The 20,186-nt window shown below is 41.3% G+C and overlaps 1 protein-coding gene across 2 annotated transcripts in view; it reads left to right on the forward strand.

Moving 5' to 3' along the window:
* Window positions 1–20,186, forward strand: part of COL24A1 (collagen type XXIV alpha 1 chain) — a 165,058-nt gene that overhangs the window by 34,397 nt on the left and 110,475 nt on the right. For both annotated transcript variants that reach the window (XM_028732889.2, XM_077928502.1), the window contains exons 6-12: window positions 1,902–1,955; window positions 2,768–2,821; window positions 7,200–7,244; window positions 9,492–9,545; window positions 14,503–14,547; window positions 16,440–16,493; window positions 17,688–17,732. In XM_028732889.2, the coding sequence (XP_028588722.2) occupies window positions 1,902–1,955; window positions 2,768–2,821; window positions 7,200–7,244; window positions 9,492–9,545; window positions 14,503–14,547; window positions 16,440–16,493; window positions 17,688–17,732 (351 nt within the window). The remainder of the gene's footprint in view (window positions 1–1,901; window positions 1,956–2,767; window positions 2,822–7,199; window positions 7,245–9,491; window positions 9,546–14,502; window positions 14,548–16,439; window positions 16,494–17,687; window positions 17,733–20,186) is intronic.

Below are 20,186 nucleotides of genomic sequence, written 5' to 3' on the forward strand. Positions count from 1 at the left end.
TCCTTTACTGTTTTTTGATTGACATTATTACTATATCCTTCAGGGGTTTCCCCCCCCCCCTTTAGTACTGACAAAATCCACCAGCTGCCTTTTTTCAGGATTTGGACGTATACAAAACAGAATATGTCATGGCATGTATATTATTAGAATGCAAAACAAAGCAACATATACTCCTCCTCCTATGACCCAAACCCAGGAAATAACAGAAGAGGAAAAAGTGAAGAATGGTGATTGAGTTAGTGAATGAGAGAAGGAATTGGGGGGGAAACCACCAGAGACCTCCAGAATAGGCAGTGCTTTTTTGTGACAGTAGTCACTGTCAGCACCTCTAGTTTGGTTGCCCCATGGCAGCCATTTTGGGCTGGCACCCACAGCAGTTTTATCAATATATGAGTAGTGGCATCTTTTTTAAAAGAAAAACAATCCCCGATGAGAATTAGAATTTGGACCAAACACCATTGAATGTAGTGCAGGCATTGTGCCTGTTGTTTATCAGATGTTGCTTCTGCCTGGCAACTGGTGACTGTATCACCAAAACTCACATTGAGGAAGTTGTAGCTCCATGGAAAGCTAGTGTTGCCTCAGTGCCAGTTGCTGCTCAAATTACTACTAAGAATTTGTAGGTCTTGACATACTGATTCAGGGTGCCGAACACTTTTTAATCACCCCTGTTCTTCCAATTGTAATAATATGTAGAGACTTAATGATGTAGTCTTATTCAGATTTACTTATTGTGTTCAATGGAGCCTACTTCCTTGCAACTGTGTTTGGGATTGCAGCCACAGAACCGTTTCGCATGTTCATTTACCATGTTGCCTATTCAACAACTATGACGAAATGTGTGTTTCAGATAATTTCTGGTACTATATTGGTTAAGTTTAAACCAGTTTGCAGAGGCCAGAAATATGTACCGTATTTTTCGCTCTATAAGACGCACCAGACCACAAGACGCACCTAGTTTTTGGAGGAGGAAAACAAGAAAAAAAAATATTCTGAATCTCAGAAGCCAGAACAGCAAGAGGGATCGCTGCGCAGTGAAAGCAGCAATCCCTCTTGCTGTTCTGGCTTCTGGGATAGCTGCACATTTGCTCCATAAGACACACACACATTTTCCCTTACTTTTTAGGAGGGAAAAAGTGAGTCTTATAGGGCAAAAAATACGGTACTTTGCTGCATTCTTGTAGATGTGAAACCCAAGTCATCCATTTTAAAAAAAACTCCAGAGGTTCTGACATGGTAAATGCAGGTGTAAAACCATTGATGTATGGCATTAATTTTGGGACACAATGGCCTACTTAATTAGTTGATTTCCATTATATCATTTTTTTAAAAAAATAGTAATTTAATTAATCTAGATTTTCAAGGTATCTTACAAAAGAGAACATGAAACAAATATAAAACAGATCAAAAACATCAGAAACAAAAACAATTATCGTAGCAACAGTAAACATACAAAAAAAGTAGATATAAATTCAGTTAAAATCCTGGGCACGTTTTAGACATTATACCATGTTGAAGCAAATTATCTGTATCTCCTAAGTAATGATAGCAATCATATGTTGTTGCATAATAGCCAGTGTGGTGTAGTGGTTAAGAGCGGTAGTCTCGTAATCTGGGGAACCGGGTTCGCGTCTCCGCTCCTCCACATGCAGCTGCTGGGTGACCTTGGGCCAGTCACACTTCTCTGAAGTCTCTCAGCCTCACTCACCTCACAGAGTGTTTGTTGTGGGGGAGGAAGGGAAAGGAGAATGTTAGCCGCTTTGAGACTCCTTCGGGTAGTGATAAAGCGGGATATCCAATCCAAACTCCTCCTCCTCTTCTTCTTCTTCTTCTTCTTCTTCTTCTTCTTCTTCTTCTTCTTCTTCTTGTTTTTAACTCTTTATTTAATTTCTCAACCACAGGGTCCCAAAGGTGATCCAGGATTCTCCCCAGGACAAGCAAAACGTGGGGAAAAGGTAACTAGTTTAATTTTTTGAGAGCCATCTCCACAAACGTTTGAAATCTTGCCGATATTCTTGTACTCATGACATAAAATTTAAGTCTCTCCTGAATGTTTTCAGTAATAAACTACAGGTAGCTTGTTTATACTGGGGGATTTGCAGATTGGAGGAAAACATTTATATTTTATTGTTAGAAACAAATCAGAACTAGTGCCAAAGTCAGAGTTGTGTTAAAGCAGACATCAAAAGCAGGTGTGGAAATACCCTTTCTTGCCTTGAAGCTCCATCTGAATCTGTATCTGGAAAGCCCAATAACCCTACCTACATTGTTCAGAAAATGGTGCTAGATAGACTCAAATCTCGTTTCAATATGTTCAGCGGTGCTCATGTAAATCAGAGTTCTGAGAAAATAAGGTGGGATGGTGGGCAACCTAGCTAAGTCATAGAATGCATTCTTCATGTGCAGAAAAGCTCCAGGTTCAATTGGTAGTTACTTGCTTGAAAAAGTATCCAGGCAGCAATAGAAAAGATTTTTTCCTCACTGGGAATGCCAAGGATTGAACCCTGAACCTTCTGCATGCAAGGCATGTGCTGTATTGCTGATGATTTACACCGGTTCTGTGTATGCCAAATTGTGTTGTGTGGGTTTGCTTGTGTTGAACTGGCTGGGGAGGTGGGAGACTCCTGTGGTGACTGAATGGCTCTGTCTTTCAGGGAGGGGGACATAGTGGCCTTTATCATGTCTTCCAGCCTTAGACATGCTATGATTTCATCCCTCCCCAATATTGTGGCAGGTTACAATAATTGTTTGAATTCTGAAATTACAGGGCGATACAGGACTAATAGGCTTGCCAGGCCTTGTAGGCATCAAAGGTGAAAAGGTAAGGTGTATTATTACTATTATTATTATTATTATTATTATTATTATTATTATTATTATTATTAACTTTCAGTGCTATTACTGGAAGTCTACAAACAGAGAACGCTTGAGGCTTATGTACACACAGAGTTTCAGTGTGTGGAAGGGTTTCCTTACAGACCAGTGCAAAGCTGCCCATGAATAAGATTGCTAGTGAGCAAACAGAGCTTTGGATCAGAGCTCTGGTTACAGGTAGGTCTGCCATAGCTGAAGCAAAATTTAAAAATTCCTTCCAGTAGCATCTTAGAGACCAACTAAGTTTGTTATTGGTGTGTATCTGAAAAAGTGTGCATGCACACGAAAGCTCATACCAATAACAAACTTAGTTGGTCTCTAAGGTGCTACTGGAAGGAATTTTTTTATTTTGGATCAGAGCGTAATTGTTCAGTGACGATTGTGGCTCTCAAGTCTTGATCAATATCTTTTTCCAGAAGCCTTTTAAGAAATAATTTGCCACAAAACCCAATCTACAGAAATGTCAATTTTTTTGACTGCTCCAACTTCGGAAAACATGAGATTGTGGGAATTCAGCAAGTGGAATTTTGTTCTAATATTTGATTTTGCAGGGATCTAATGTCCCTTCTGTGACTGATTGCCATGGGATCCTCATGTTCTGTTTTAGCTTTTGTCACAGAGGTTAGGTAAATGAACGCTTATAGAAGGCAGTTTCTCCACTGTACGCAGCAGCAAACAAGAAATGGAATTGCAGTTGTTTTAATTTCTCGGCACTGAAATTTAGTGCTATAGTCATTTACTTCGTGCCACAGTTGACATGCTTTCTAGGCTGGCAGCATAGAGATCTTTGCCACATCTGTGTGCTAATTTAGCAAATGATATCCATTAACCTTGCTATGAGGAGCTGCTTGTAAAAAGTGAAGCATTTTGAACTGAACAAAACTACAGTTCTGTTCTTTCCCATTTCCTCTACCATCTGAGTAGAAAATAGCAGGGCCGCCTGTAGATTTACTGGAAGTACGTGCTGCAGTGGTCCTTTAAAAGTTCCAATGTAAGTTATGTTCTAAAACCACAGGGGTGATGCATGTTTATCCATCGAAATAGCTTTCATACATCATAAGAACCAAAATCTTTTAAATATGCTTTTATTCACTTTACCATAGAGTTTGAGCAGTAATTTCTGTAGTAAAATTCTTTCATGGTGCCTTGGCTACTGTAGAAAAGAAATTATGAAGTTCAGATATGAGGGGTGATGAGGAAAAAGCATGTCCAAAGTCCATTTCAGGGGCCTAATCTGACTGGTTTTATCCGGGTCTTTTGGCAGTTTATTTATTGGTGTCAAATCCTAAAAAAGCTCAACAACTTTGGCCGGCCCTCACGCATGTTCACTTCTGGCCCTTTTTGAAAAAAGTTTGGGCACCCCTGGGCTAAACAATAATAACCTGTCGAACAAGGAAATATGTTCTTATTGTTAGGCTTAATGAATCCAATTAAAAAATGTTGGTGACCATGCTTTTGTCTCAAGCTCTGTTAGTCTGCTTTTTATTTTGAGACATAATTTCAAAACTTCCTCACTTCCAAAAACGACGCATGTAGATTATCCCAAAATGGTGTGCGCTGACGAAGACTCTTTAAGTGATCTTAAAGAGAAATTTATATCATCACTGCCAGATTGAGGTACAGACTGCAATAGTCACAAATGTGATTTTATGTGAACACTTCTCTATAGTGTCGTCCTATCCTTCAGTCAGTTTCAGAACCTAAAAATGTACTCCACATGGATAGATTTTTTTCCTTGAAAATCCTAACATGCCCATTTCTAGTTGCAAATGGAAAATGTGGATGAGCTGTTGATGACATGTTGATGAAATGTATATACATAAATAGCGTTCATTTTCCATTCAGAGTAATGCAAGAAAACACACACAGACAAAAGTATCCTTCAATGCTTCTTTATATTGCTTAAGCCAATACATCTGGTCTATATTTTGGCAAAAACCGACCTACTTTTTCATGATTACAGCTGCAGTAAACTGTGAAATTAATTAACCACGTTGCAATTAGTTTATTTTAAAGACATAATGCAAATTGATATGATCATATTTGTCAGCACGTGCTCCTTTCTTTGCTGACTTCATTAAGGCTTCATTAATCTTACAATATTTCTTTAAATAGTCCTTAAATTTTCTCCATTCTTCTTCCGCTGCTTCTCTTCCCTGGTTTCGGACTCTGGTTTCTCTTCAGATCGTATAAATCTTTCGCCTTTTATTAAAATCTGCCTCCTCAAAGCAGCTTTCCCTTGCCTCTCCAAAAGCTAGCCATGAGAGTCATAGAGGAGACGTTCCCAGAGAGGAATTCAATGCTGCGTTAAGGGCTGCAGCTGAAGTTCTACAGTATATGTGGAAGGCATGCATTTGGGGTTCTTTGGATGTAATTTGGGTGCACTTTTCCTCATGCTGGATGTGAAGTCTGGACTCTATAGACAAAGTTGGGCTGGTTTGACTGTAAAAAGCATCTGAATCAATTTTTTGGAAGCAGCAATTCAAACGTACTGCTCCTCACTGTTGCTTCTAGAATCTATTCCAGACACAGAACAAATATAATATGCTTAATTAAGCAGAACTGTAAGCAAGAGATGAGTTAGCAACTTGAAATATTACAAGACGGAAGCTTAATGTGCAATTGTTACATGGTGGGGGAAATGTTCAATTTGTACATTATCTTGTAAGTAAAACGTTTTAATGTAATTTAGATTTTTTTTTTACATAAAATAATCATGAAATAGAAATAAAATGTTCATGATCAGTTGTATGCATAGAGGTGTTTCGTTATGTGTGTCTTTTTAAAGTTCAGAAAATTACGGCCCAGATTATCTAGTTTCAGGGTCACTTCTGTGCCTGAATAGAATAGAAAAGTTCAGCGGATGTACAAAATATACCTCATTTTACGTAATCCGCTTTGCAGTTCACACTTATTTGCATGTCCTTGGGGGGATTCGAATGAGAAGGAGCTGAAACCTAGCCCACTCACTTTTTTTTTAAACCTATTGCACTAAAAAAGAAACTAGCCTTTTTTATAGTGTGGCTGGCTTCATGTGTCCTCACTTCATGTGTGTGTGTAAGGACTGGTTGTTAGTACCTGGAATCCTTGGGTGTCTGTCAAGGCACCAGTACCCTGGCAGGTCCCACTCCTGATGCCTGCCATGGGCCCCTTGCTACATTTTTTCAAGGAGCACTGGGCAGCTGCCATTTTGATTTTCCACAGTGTCTCCCAATGTAGCATGTAGCTCCAGGGCATCATGAGACATGAAAGTGGCCCAGCCCCAGCGAGATGGTGCTGTTTCTGCTGCCTACCAGTGCTGCCAGGTATGCTTGCTAGGGTCACCAGTAGAGGGGAGAGGGGTACATCCAACAGCCATTTTGCCCACCATCCCAAAGCTACCCGTGTGTGCGCGTGCACATGTGTGCGCGCATAACACAAGGTAATTTTTCTACCCATGGTTTGAAAGGGTAGAAAGGGTAAACAGAATGCCAAGGATTTTGTGCTTTTTTGGGTACAACTGCCGCAACATACCTTGGGCTCTTTTGTATGGAAGAAGAGGGAAATTGGTGAGATGAGCAGGTGGACCCTACAATGGAATGAATTCCTCACCTCTTATAAGAATAGAAATAGCAAAGTATTGATCAGAGTGTAATTTTGGTTTTTTTGGTGATCATAAACTTTCTCAACTCGCATTATTTTCCCAAAGCCAGACAGTAAAATTTACAGGTTTAGTTCACTTTCTTAAACAGCAGTAATTTTCTATAATACAGTTTAGGACAATGCTATTTAAGTAGTGAGACAACAGCTTGCTTAAGCTGGCTTGTTGAATATTCCAAATTTATCGGAATATTGATGTTTTCTTTTATGTGTGTAAAATTATCTTAATTAATCATTTTTCCTAGATAGCTTCTTGGAGCTGTCTGTGAAAAACTTCTTTATAGCTACCTCACAGTATTACTCAGAGTGTTGCGAAAAGGATTTGGAATGGGGGGAAACTGCCTGGACCAGATCCAGCATTCAGTAATTACAAGCAGATTGCTCCTGGAGGTCTTTTTCATCTACGTGTTACTTAATGCAAACCTCTGCTTGATTTCAGGTTGGCATATCAAGAAGTTGATAAAGAGTATGGAGATACAAGTCTCTCCCCATTTCTCACCAGTAGACTTGTCTTTTCAGACGCCAGCTGTTAAAACTAAGCTATATTGATATCAGATGAAAATAGGCTTGGCAAAATTTTCTTTGCTTAAGGGTGCGGAGGAGAGGGGGAAGCAGAGTGCCGATACCTGATGTGTGTGTATGATCATTTCAGCATTCATTGAAACATTTATCTTTCATACCTGTAGGGTCCCATGGGGTATCCAGGACCACCGGGGCCACGTGGGGAGCAAGTAAGTAGTCCAGTCACAATCTGATGCATCTCTTATAATGCATCTCTCATTTAATAAGCACTTTGTGCCAGAGTTTGGGAAAGTGAGGCTGATACCATAGGCAATTTTTGGAGGAACCAAAGTTCAGTGGTAGAACATCCTTTGCATGAGTAAGGGACTAGTTTCAATCTCTGGCAATGCCAGCTAGAAGGATTTCAGAAAAACGGGACTGGGGAAGATTCTGGCATCTGAGCACCACTGCTAGTCATAGTAGATAATTTTGAGCTAGTTGGACCAACCTTCAGATACTTCAGAGATATTTTAGGAATACATGATGTAGCACAGTGGTGGCCAAACTTGGCCCTCCAGCTCTTTTTGGACTACAACTCCCATCATCCCTAGCTAACAGGACCAGTGGTCAGGGATGATGGGAACTGTAGTCCCAAAACAGCTGGAGGGCCAAGTTTGGCCACCATTGATGTAGCAGATGATGTATTGTTGGGTGGTAACTGGAATACCATGAAATGGCACTCAATGTGAAAGGCTGTACCGGTGAAGAGTAAGGCCTTACTTGGATTGGAGACAGGGATTAGTTATGGTGGTGTTTATTTGTTGCTTTTTTGTCCTCAATTGGGGGGATGGGGAACATTTTTTTTGGCCGTCAGGCCAAATAGGACAGTTGGGCAGGGCTGCCCACCTGTCACATATTTGATGTGACTGGGTGCTTTGAAATCCCAAATTTGGGATGTGCACTCAGTCTATCAGGTTTTGTCTCTGCTGCCCATCAGATGGTTTCCCTAGCCACTGCTCCATTGGGAGCACACTTTAAGCCTCCCAAGTTTGCCTTGTCAGACATGCCTCTTCCTGTGCCAGATCTGATGTCATGTACGATGGCAAATGTGGTTAGTTGGGGAAAAGCCGCCTGGTGGGCCAAGTTTGCCTGCGGACCAGAGATTAATTAGCCCTGCCCTGGATAGAGGTGGCGAATGAGCTGGTTGTAAATTATGCTTAATTCTGCCAGGGTGGGCTATTATTATTATTATTTGTAGACCAGACATTCTTTTTGCAACAAATGATTGCCTGAGAATCAGCTGTGTTATCTGTATGAGAATAAGGTTCATATGTGGAAAATTGGTAAGGATGTACTGTATCTGGGAGACGTCACTGTGTGTGAAACAGGTGAGATCACCTGCAACTATTACATATTACCTAGGTTCCCTTCGCAGTGCTAGACTGGGTGCAGGGAGCATCTATCTAGCAGGCAGCTTCTATCCCCAGTTAGTCAAGTTAGAATATTTTCCTGTCTTTAAGCATTTTATAATCTTCTGAAACAGCATTTTCATCAGCAGCAGACAGTGTGATGTGGCTGCATCACTCACATGATCTCTGTTCAGCTGAGTCACTGCAGTATAGCAGGACAGAGGAAAGGGCCTCAGCAAAGTCAGCTAACTATTATGGTGTAATCGCTGTGTCTCTCCCGCTCTTGGTCCCAGGATGCTGCAGTGACTCACCTGGATGCAGGCCAGGTGAATGGTGCAGCCAAGCCATGTTGCCCCCCCCCCCGGCCGATTTTCATTTATTCCAAATTTACATAATCTGCACCCTGTGTATTTTAGAATGATTTGAAAAAATGCAGACAGTGAACTGTGACGGGCGGTGGTGGTACTTTTGCCAGAATTTATTGCAGGTTCATTTCCCTACTTCCCTGACATCCTTGTCCGCTTAGCTGCTCCCATGCAGAAATCTTCTCAGATCACCTCAAATCCTACCACCTAGTGGGGTTTTGAGCCGCAAAACAGCCATTTAACTTGGCTTCTGAACTATTGCACCGGGGTACCTGACAGCAGACAGCGTTGAGTAAATAATTATGTAGATATTGAAAACCTTCTCACATGGTTCCCCCCACCCCAGTGTAAATAGCAATCGTATGACCAAGCTCAGGCTCAGTTTCTGTAATCTGCATTATAAATCACTGTCCCCCGAGGGAATCTTCCATGTTTCACTTTTTCCGAAAAGTGGTCTAACAGTTTCCCTCATGAATCAGCCTGTGTCTCGCATTTCACCACTGAATGTCACGGCCCTCCTCTTCTGCCCACTAACTGTTGAGATACATGTTCCATTGCTTGGTTGAGTTATCATGTTGATGCACAGGATTGACATTTTCTGTAAGTTACGTGAAAGGCAGTCTTGAATTGAACTTTTAGGCCTTACCTACAAGTGAGAAAATGCATTAATTCTTCTTTCCCCCACCCCTTTTCTTCAATTCAGGGAATTCTAGGAATGGCTGGCAACCCTGGGGCTCCAGGTTACCCTGGCAGGCAGGTGCAGTAACTATACTTCAAACCTAAACTATCACATTATTTTTTTACTACATACCCAAATAATCAGATTTTCTTCTTTTGTTAAAAAAATAATAATACAGTCGCGAATACAATCCCACAATAATTTGTCTATTGCTCTATTCTGTTTAAGTTTGTTGGTTTCTTTGCACAGTTTATTCACAGAGCAGTTATAAAAGAATGGACGGTGGTTGCGGCCCATCACCCCCTAGCTCCCTGGGGTGAAAAACTCCCAACATGGCGGCCAGCTGTTGGGGAATTTTCCTGGCTGTCTGCAAGGGATTGTGGGAAATCCTGCCCCTCTCGAATTTAAACTGCCCAATTATGGGCAGGTATGTGTGTGTGTGGAGTCTGGGCGGTAGACTCGACTTGAGAAGTCTTTGTTCTGGTTTGCCACCTAGAGATATAAGCCGTCTGCACCTGAGTATGGTCTAAGTTTGTTCCATAAGTGGAGATTAAAGGCAACATGCAATATAGGAATTAAGACCCCACCAAAGTATGACTGGTGTGTCATTTGTTCACTATGATGGCAGGGACACGTCATGGTAAAATCACAGTTAATGGTTTAATCATGCACAAGGTGATTGCACTCGCTTTCAGTTAGTCCAGCTTGCCCCTGGTAGAAACAAACCATGATCCCAGGATTAGCAATATGCCCAAACCAGGGATCACAAGACACAGTCAATTAACCAATAACAAATCTTGGCATATCACCATGTTTTGTAAGGAGCAAAACAAACTATGATTCTGACTTTGGTGTATTGCAAAGATATTTGAAAGAGATGTTATACTAGGTAAAGTGCATATTGAAGAGATGTGGAATTTTGTGTCAGGATATAGTGTGTGCATTTGTCCTTACGCATCTAGAAGTTTTGTGTTCTGGTAAAGTTTATTGATATAAATTAGGCTGGTCACTCTGTTTTTTGTTTTAATCTTTTGGTTTGTCCTATGCAACATTTGTCTTAAAACCTCTATGCATAAAGCGATACGTAGATGATAGGTTTTGATATATTTCCCCCATTGGAGCAACAACCATGTTAATACAGTGGTACCTTGCAAGACGAAATTAATTCGTTCCGCGAGTTTTTTCTTCTTGCGAGTTTTTTGTCTTGCGAAGCACGGTTTCCCATAGGAATGCATTGAAAATCAATCAATGCGTTCCTATGGAAACCGCCTTCAGACCAGGTCCGGGGACAGTCTGTCCCCCGACCTCTTCTGAAGGCTGGAGGGGGGGACAAGGGCTTTTCTTCCCACCGCCAGCCTTCAGAAGGCTGTTCTGAAGGCTGGCGGTGGGAAGAAAAGCCCTTCTCCCCACCTCCCGCCCCGCAAGCTCCGGGGACAGGAGGGCTTTGCTGCCGACCGCCAGCATTTTAAAAGCCCCTGGGACAGCAGAGACTTCTCCGCTGTCCCGGGGCGATTTTAAAATGCTGGCGGGCGGCAGCGAAGCCTCCGCTGTCCCGGGGCGATTTTAAAATGCTGGCGGGCGGCAGCGAAGGATTCGCTGCCGCCCGCCAGCATTTTAAGATCGCCCGGGACAGCGGAGAAGTCTCCGCTGTCCCGGGAAGGCAGGCAGGGGGGAGCAAAGACTTTTGCCCCCCGCCGGCCTTCAGAAGAGGTCCAGGACCTCTTCTGAAGGCCGTCGGTGGGCGAAAGTCTTTGCTCCCGACCGCCAGCATTTTAAAAGAGGTCCCCAGAGATTTCCCTATGGGCTTTCTTCTTGCGAAGCAAGCCCATAGGGAAATTAATCTGGCGAAGCACCTCGAAAAACGGAAAACTCTTTCTTCTTGCGAGTTTTCCGTCTTGCGAGGCATTCGTCTTGCGAGGTACCACTGTATTTGTTTCCTGCTCTCTCTCCTTTTCTTTTGTTTACAGCTCTTTCCCGTGTTCCTTTTATGTTTTTGTTTCTGTGTTATTCTGAGACACACCTGCCTTCCATCAGAAATGTTAGAAACCAAATAACCAGCTCAGTAGACACTCTGAAGTTACAAAAACTCCTTCTCCCCCACTTTCCCCAACATCTGTCTTGATTCTTGTGGAGGAATAATTATGTGATAAGCCACTTTAAGACAGTAAGAAGCACCTGCTGGTTTTCAACCCCAGTTCTGATGGGAGTATATTTATCAGCACCAGACTCTATCCAGAATCTGAATCTGGGAGTATGATATTAACAGCTGCCACTAGCGTAGTTTTATTTATATAAAAGCAAAGAGGCAAAACTTGAGTCAGATTCTCAATTCTGGCCAAGCTGAAAGCCTGAAACAAGCATGAACCAAAAACATTTTTGTTAGGTTCTGTGCCACCCCTGTCAACTTCTTCCCCCAGGCTCTGTGGCTTTAATTCCAAGAAAGCATAAAAGCCTATTTTTAAACTGTAAGGGAGTCTTGGGTCTCGCTGACTGAATCTTCTCTCAAAAAGGAGTTTCATGATTAAAAGAGAGCAAAAGACATTACATGGCAAGAACATCTGGCAAAATAACGGCTTACTTATTTAAGCTGGCCTGTTGCGCTGCCGACTTAAAACTGGCTCCAGGCCTTCTTTGGCAAACCCAGTTACTATGTGTACACTGAAGGTGCACTAAATATGTAACATGTGCAGAAAATAAGTGCCCTGTGGATGACATACCCAAATCCTTAAGCACATCTGAGAATGCTGACGTCCAAGCCCATGAACACCCTTTGTAAAACACGAGATTAAGGCATTGATAGTGTCGGTGTTCCCTGTGGGAAACACCAGTTGTGTTTGTCATGCGAAGTGCCCAGATTGGAGAAAATAAGCAAAGTAGTTACACCATACAGTTATGTTATCTGTCTTCAGTTCAAGCCATGGTCCAAAATATCCAAGATGGATGCTTCTGCATTACATTTTCCACAACTCTTTGCTTGGGGCCAGTTCCTATAAAGACAAACAGGTCCTGCCGATTCTTAAAACCTAAACCACCTCAGCAACCAGATCAGTCCTCCACACGCCACTGCTATTGGCCAGCTGAAATCCAGTGACTCGTTATCAGGCGTTAGAGCCGGCTAACCATGCATCCTCCATGTTGTTAACATCTTAATTACAGGTGTCAACAGGAAGAACCAAGATTGGGGCTGTACTTTTCAGAAACACAGCCATTAACTGCAAAGGAAGCTGAAGTAAATGAAGAATATGATAGAGCATATCAGTTGCAACTGTCTTTGCAGGCTCATGGGGTGTGTGCAGGAAGTAGATCTGGGATCTGGATCCACTTGTGGATCTCTGGGTAGTTTTCAATGAATCCACAAAGCTCTCTGACTTCCAATAAGAAAAAGGCCTTCCTTGCCAAAAAAAATAATAATGAATAAGAGACTGCTGAGATGAAGAAAGCTTTGGGGGATGGTGTGGTTCAGGACTGGGTTTTTGTGTGAACTTTGTTCTGGTTTCGAAAACAAATTCCTAGGCTGAGTGTATGCTCAACTGTTAAATGGGCCCACCCTCTTGAGTCGCTACTTTGCTCCTGGTTTCTTTTGGTGAATCTCAGAATTTGATCAGAAAACAAAAGTTCACCCAACAAGCTTGAATTCTGTCCACCTAAGAAAGCGTTGGGACGTGGGTGGCACTGTGGGTTAAACCACAGAGCCTAGGACTTGCTGATCAGAAGGTTGGCGGTTCGAATCCCCAAGATGGGGTCAGCTCCCGTTGCTCGGTCCCTGCTCCTGCCAACCTAGCAGTTCAAAAGCACGTCAAAGTGCAAGTAGATAAATAGGTACCGCTCCGGCGGGAAGGTAAACGGCGTTTTCATGCGCTGCTCTGGTTCGCCAGAAGTGGCTTTGTCATGCTGGCCACATGACCCAGAAGCTGTTCCTCAGCCAATAAAGCGAGATGAGCACCGCAACCCCAGAGTCGGCCACGACTGGACCTACTGGTCAGGGGTCCCTTTACCTTTAAGAAGGTGTTATGTACTTTTAAAAGTGTTGATCATTCAGGTCAAGAAGGTTAAATATTAATCACCATGAATAGTACAGACTGAGGTCCCTCACAGTGGTCCTCAGAGTTTAGGAGAGAGGCACAAAGTGGCTCGCCTATTAGATAAGAAGAGTTAATGGTTGGTGATGGTTGGTATCCTCACGGTTGGGCTACTGCCAAAAGTTAGCAGTAAGGGAACAAAGGGTTATAATATGGAACAAGTCAAGAACTGAAGAGCCTGCTGAGAACCAGCCCTGGAACAACAACAAGAAAAAATACTACTTCAAATGCACTGTACTTTCCCTTCAATATTTGTGTTGGTTTCTTAATTGTTTTTAACCACTGGAACTTTCATAAGCTCATTAATATGTTAAACGACTCTTTCCATTAAGTCAGTACATACAGAGAGAGACCCAACTAAAACATCCATCGTCATAGACACAGGATTTCCTTAATACACTTAATATCAGGAACAAAGTTGAATTCCAATGTACACATACAAAGGGGTCAGTTTTATCCCTTAATGTTGGCTTTTGCAGTGATTCTGTGTCTGCTAATTGGTTTCTAATAACTCACAGTCATGAATAGGGGCTATAGCAACAGGATAATAGCCTGCCAGCTCTTCCCAACTATCAAGCACTTTGAATGACTGGAATCAGCATGTTGTTCTGGGAAATGTCTGGAATTGCATCTGAGCTTAAAAGTTTATTAAAAAATGGTTGTGAAGTCATATTAAGCCAAGTCTCTAATTGAAAGGGGGTGAGGTGCAATCCCTGCAAATAATTAACTGAAAGAAAAAGAAAGAAAGTTGCACCCATACCAAGGGAACTATATGTTGTTGTTTTAAAAAAAAAAACCTTTGCAAATTTGATCACATATAGAGAGTTCTGACTTACACAGCCATAATTTTTTGAAAAAGCATTTTGCCAGTTTTGCAAATGAATAGCTATGGCATTTTAAAATATAGTATCTCTGTGTATTAAAAATGAAGTAAAAGGCATTTCTTCTTGTGCTAGGGTTTAGCAGGACCAGAAGGTAACCCAGGCCCTAAAGGTGTAAGAGTAAGTAAGCATTTTTAAAGGATTATGACATGCATGACTTTATTTTGTTTTTTGCCCATTCACAATGTAGCACGGAACTGCAGATACTTCATCCAAATTTACTATTTTTTCCGCTCACGGGGTCACTCTGTGAGTTATTCACAAACTGTGTTTCATTGACATTCATGGAAGGGTTTGTTTCATTGTGCTCACAGTCTACAGTCTATCCATGCAAGTGCTCCATCTTTGATTGGAATACAAAGAGAAAGAGACAGATCCTGGAGGGAAATAGCATTGTGTGGATGTGCATGTATGGATGCTGGGCATTTTGTGCCTGAAACAATAGATTTTGTGTTGTTAAGAAGACAGGATGGAAGAATAAAACAGACTTTCCCCACAGTTATCAGGTTTGCAAAACTAAAGGTGTGTTTGGATGATACTTTCCTGATTCCTCCTCTGAACGCAGTAAGGTTGTGAGGAGGTCTTGGGCTTGTTTGCTTCCACCCAGTCCCTCTGTAACTGACCCAGAAGAATGTGAAATCTCCTTTGACCTTGGGTATTAAACTTGCTAAGCAGAAAAAGTCTAAAAGAGTTACGTGTGTGCCATCAAAAAGCGAAGCAATCCATTGTTCTATTTAGAATAGCAATTTTAGCAGAAAGGTGTAACAGTGCGGGGACATGATCAGCGTTCAGTCTCTTACCATAAGGCAATGGTGGCTAATCTGTGTCCCTCAAGCATTGCTGAACCACAACTCCCATTGGGCCCAGCCAGCATGGCTGGTGATGAGGGATGATGGGAGCTGTAGTTCAGTATCTTAAGGGCCATGGGTTAGCTACGCCTGCCACTTGATCTAGGAACTAGTTTGCTCATTTCTTTTACATGGAAGAGGTTACTTCAGATTCTAACGAGTCACTACTGAACTAGTTGAACAGCTAGTCAAGCCAGGACAACAAGCTCTGTAAAGTTAAAGGACTTAAGTGCTGTTTTACACTAAATTTAAGTCAGTGGCCCAACTTACTCAGCATTATCCATCCTGTATTTTGGGTTCCCAGCATCGTTTTCTGGTGTGCATGAAGTTTATTTTTAACTGGAGATGCTGGGAATAGAACGTGGGATCCTTCTACCACTAAGTCTATTCATTTTAATTGCCGATTAGTGGAATATTTTGTGGCAACATCTGAGAAATACGACTCTTTTTCTCAATAAACATTTGCTTGTCACCTTGGTTACTACTGCACAGATTTTGTTTTCCTTTGTGGGTTTTCTTTGTGTGTGTATGTATCATGTGCACAATTGAGAACAGTTGTCTTTAGTTAGAGTTTTCTGTATTTTGACACTATAAGTATAGACTACTTGGACATACAGATTCAGTTCCTGTTCTGATGCCCTGTTTGAAAAATGCATCAGAATTGATACAATTGGCTGTTAAATTGGTGGGGGAAATTTGGTTATCTTTAAAAGACAATAGGCTGATTGGAAAAAAATAGTTTGGAAGAACAATTAACAAAGTTAAAATTATGCAATTAAAGCTAGGTGTTTCTTCAATATTTGAATTAAAATAACTTTATTCGATCATTCAGCCTTGGAAATAAGTATACAAAAGTTACTAGCCAATGACAGATTTTAAGATCAATCTCTCCTCATATTAGTCACTCAGTTGTGTCTTAATTTTCTTTTTTAAACAACCCCAGTTCTTGAATCTTTCTTGCCATGGGGAACCAGACAAGTGACTGTTTATTCTTTTGATCAGTTCATTTAATTGCAACAATAGGGTTTTCTCTGCAACATGTTTTCCTCCTTAGTTAAATTGCATGTAGCATTTGGTGCTGGTCATCTATGAGTGTAGCAAATCGTAAGTGACTTTGTGCTGGAAAAACAATTTCTGACCTGCTTATTTCTTTTGTTTATCAAGGGTTTCATTGGCCCACCTGGTGTGGCAGGACTGCCTGGACCCGAGGGAGAAAGAGTAGGTTTTATGGAATTTTCGCGCATTTATGATAAGAAAGTGCCATGAAATCTAAATGTGACATGCATTTCATAGGACTCTGCCTCACATACACCAAACAGAGGGCCACACTAGACATGGCATTAAATGGGTCATTTCTCTTAATGTGCACATTTCATAAAATGTAAACAGCTGCAAGGGAACTCAGGAAGTGTAATTTGTCATGTCCTCTCCTTCCTTAATTTAACAACAACAACAACAACAAAATCAATGTGTTTATTCTTATGGTTTTTGGGGTCTATTCTAATGCTATTGACCGAAACAACTGAGAAATGAATGTGAGGTGCTTTGGTTCAAGTAATCCCTTTGGATGCTGTTTAAATTTATTACTGCCTGCCCACTGCCCACGCTTGTGCCCCAGAAAGGTCACTGCTAATGCAGCAAAAACAACGACACAGGAGGCAGCACTTAGGAGTTACCAGTCTCTGTAGCCGTAGTGGGTGCTGTGATTCTCCAGCAGTTTGACTCCACCTCTGGAGGCGAACTCCATCGTCTTTTGGGACAGACAGATGCCAGCATGTCTACATATACTTAGATATCTGGTCTTTCATTGTCCCTTGAGCACAGAGGCAAGACTTTGTCTATTTTTGCAATAGACAAATTACTCAATTTCTTTTTGACGTCAATACAAATAGAGTCAATTAGGAGCCAATAGTACCCACAGGTGTATATCTCCACCCCACCCCCAAAAGATAGATATCATTTTGTGCACAGTTTACTAATTTGGCTTTTGGGATCAGTATTTGCCAGCAGCCTCATGTTCTAAATCTGTGTGGAGTCATTCTTTCAGTGAGTCAGGACCTATGCTTTGAAACTGCTTGCCTATTAACGTTAGGTAGGCCCCTTTTAATATAATGTTTTAGATGTCTACTAAAAAAACTTTATTTCAGCAGGACGTATAGTTTAGTTACTCATACTTGTTTTTAAATTTTGCTAATTTTAGCTGCATATTATTGAAAATTATTATGCTGTTTCATATATGCCACTTAGATTTTGTTAAAAAATAAATAAGCAGGCTATAAACGTTATGGAATTAATTGATTTATTAATTAAAGATTGTAAACAAAGAACAAGAACAGTAATAGAAACAAACTGCATTAACAAGAGCCTGCAACTTTAATTCAAGGATTCTATTCTGTGACTTTTTTGTTTCAGGGCATTCCTGGTTTACCTGGAAAAAGAGGTCCTAAAGGGAGACAGGTAAAGTGTGTCAATGTTTCATTCATTAATTCATTCAGCCTTTATCGGCATAATGGGCCAATGTATTCTGTACTTAGTTTGCTGCTTATTTAGTTTGATTGGTTGTTCCCTTTTATATTCTGTCTTAACAATGTTGAAATGCTGCTTTCCTCAGCTTTTTTTTTAGTTTTGTCCTGGAGGAAAGGTTTCTTATTAAAAGGATGTTCTGTACAAAGGCCTGAAAAAGAAAAGCGGGGGGGGGGGGGGGGGAGTAGAGGACCATATCAAAGAGCAGAAGGGTGCAGACAGAATGGAAGGGACCTCAGTAGGATTTTGGAAAGAGCAAATAACGTTTTAACCTCCCCACTTTAGTTGTAAAACCTTGCTTCGAGAACAACTTAGCTTTATCAGAGTAGTGCTTCTTGCCGTCTCATAGACCTATGCAGTGAGAGACAGCACGAGAGGTAGCACTCTGTGAAAGAATAAGTAGGGTTGCTCCTAAAGAAAGATTTGGCATTTGAAATGCATCAGGCTAATTTAAATGATGGGGAGAGCCATTCCCATGCACCTTTCTCCATGTGTGAATTAGGTAAAGGTAAAGGGACCCCTGACCATTGGGTCCAGTCATGGATGACTCTGGGATTGCGGTGCTCATCTCGCTTTATTGGCCGAGGGAGCCGGCGTATAGCTTCCGGGTTATGTGGCCAGCATGGCTAAGCCGCTTCTGGTGAACCAGAGCAGCGCACGGAAACGCCGTTTACCTTCCCGCCAGAGCGGTACCTATTTATCTACTTGCACTTTGATGTGCTTTCAAACTGCTAGGTGGGCAGGAGCAGGGACCGAGCAATGGGAGCTCACCCCGTTGCGGGGATTCGAACAGCCAACCTTCTGATTGGCAAGTCCTAGGCCATCCGTGTCCCTCTATGTGTGAATTACACTCCTTGAAATCCAAAAAGCAGCTGTAGTAGTTTTGTGGTGCCTGGCTTGCCCACCTACGGTAGATCTGATTTCCACTCCTCGCCATTATACAGGTTGATAAACTGCTTTCAAAATGGTCTTGGCTCCATCTTGGTTACTCTTTTGCTACTGTTTCATAGGCAGTAGCATTAGAACGTCAGACTTTAGGAGAGAAAAAAGGGATTCTGCTAAGAGAGCAGTTGTGATTAGTACTTCAAATATTCTTGGCATACGTGAAGTGGAACAAAATATTAAACTGGTTAGCTTTATTATTAAGAAAATTATAGGGTCTGGGCTACAAGCTTTTTTAATATTCTGAATGTATAGTATGTTTAAATAAGAAACACTCTGTTATTCAAAACATATGTATCAAGTTTCTTTTCCACATTATGTATATTAAATGAAAACTGGCATGTTTTACTGTATTTGAAAGTTATTGCCAATCGTATTATATTTGATACACAGAATTTTTGCAAACCTTTTATTTGGTCGGGAGAATAAATTATATGAGGGCTTTCTTATATATGAAATTATTCTATACAGCTAGAAGTCAATCTGATGTAGGACACTTCATAAATTGAATTTACAGTTTTCCAGTTTAACTCACTGTAGCTGCAAGAACAATCAATCATAGTTCCTAGTAAAATATTAATAGACTTCCTCCTAGGGATGTTCTACAGAAGCCCAGCAACTGGTACTATTTAATGCTAAAGAACAGTGTACCACCTGAATTGTTACAGGGATGTTTAAAATGTAATGGGAGATAACACTTTTAAAAAAGACAAATCCTGACAGTGGCTTATGGGAGATTTAGGCTGGCATCTGAAGAGTTATTTTTGTATCTCCAAAAGTTTTTGGACTGTTATTGTAATAATTTTTTAGCAGAGGACTGTCTCTTTGCTGCCATGCCTTATCAGATACTGCTTTTGAAAGCAGCCTCAGGTATCAAAAGAGAATGGCTATAGTAGAGTATCGTTCAAGGAACACAACTTGAAAGCACCCCTGGGAATGCAGAGCTAGCAATGTAATTCTTTGGATCCTGATTTTTAGGACTTCTCAGTTTTCTGAACAGTGTTGGATTTAAAACAACACCGACCGATATTTGAGAATTAAAGAATTGCCTTGCTGTAGCAGTTCATAGCAGTATGAATAGAATCGTGCTCTGTTCTGGTCTTAGCTTTGTTTTGTCTTGCTTTTTTATATATAATGCTGACTTGTTTTAAATTGGCATGGCGTGGAGTTGCAGTGGTTGACTGATTGCTGTCACGGTAAAAGTTGATTCCCAGGGGGTCATTAACACAATAAGGATACAGATATTTATCCAGAGAAACACTCAAAAAGGAGTTCCTACTTCACCACTTGCTTCCAGTAGCAAATGCTGTGGTTTGGCAGTCACCTGACCTCTAGTTGGTTGTGTCACTACTGGTTACCTGGAGGTAGAGGGGAAGGGGTGAGGCAGTGGTGAGGTCAGTGTGGCACACATGCATTGCTTGTTCATGCATGTGTGTGGGTTGTTTG

Source organism: Podarcis muralis, chromosome 5 (genome assembly GCF_964188315.1).
Source record: "Podarcis muralis chromosome 5, rPodMur119.hap1.1, whole genome shotgun sequence".
NCBI classification, from domain to species: domain Eukaryota; kingdom Metazoa; phylum Chordata; class Lepidosauria; order Squamata; family Lacertidae; genus Podarcis; species Podarcis muralis.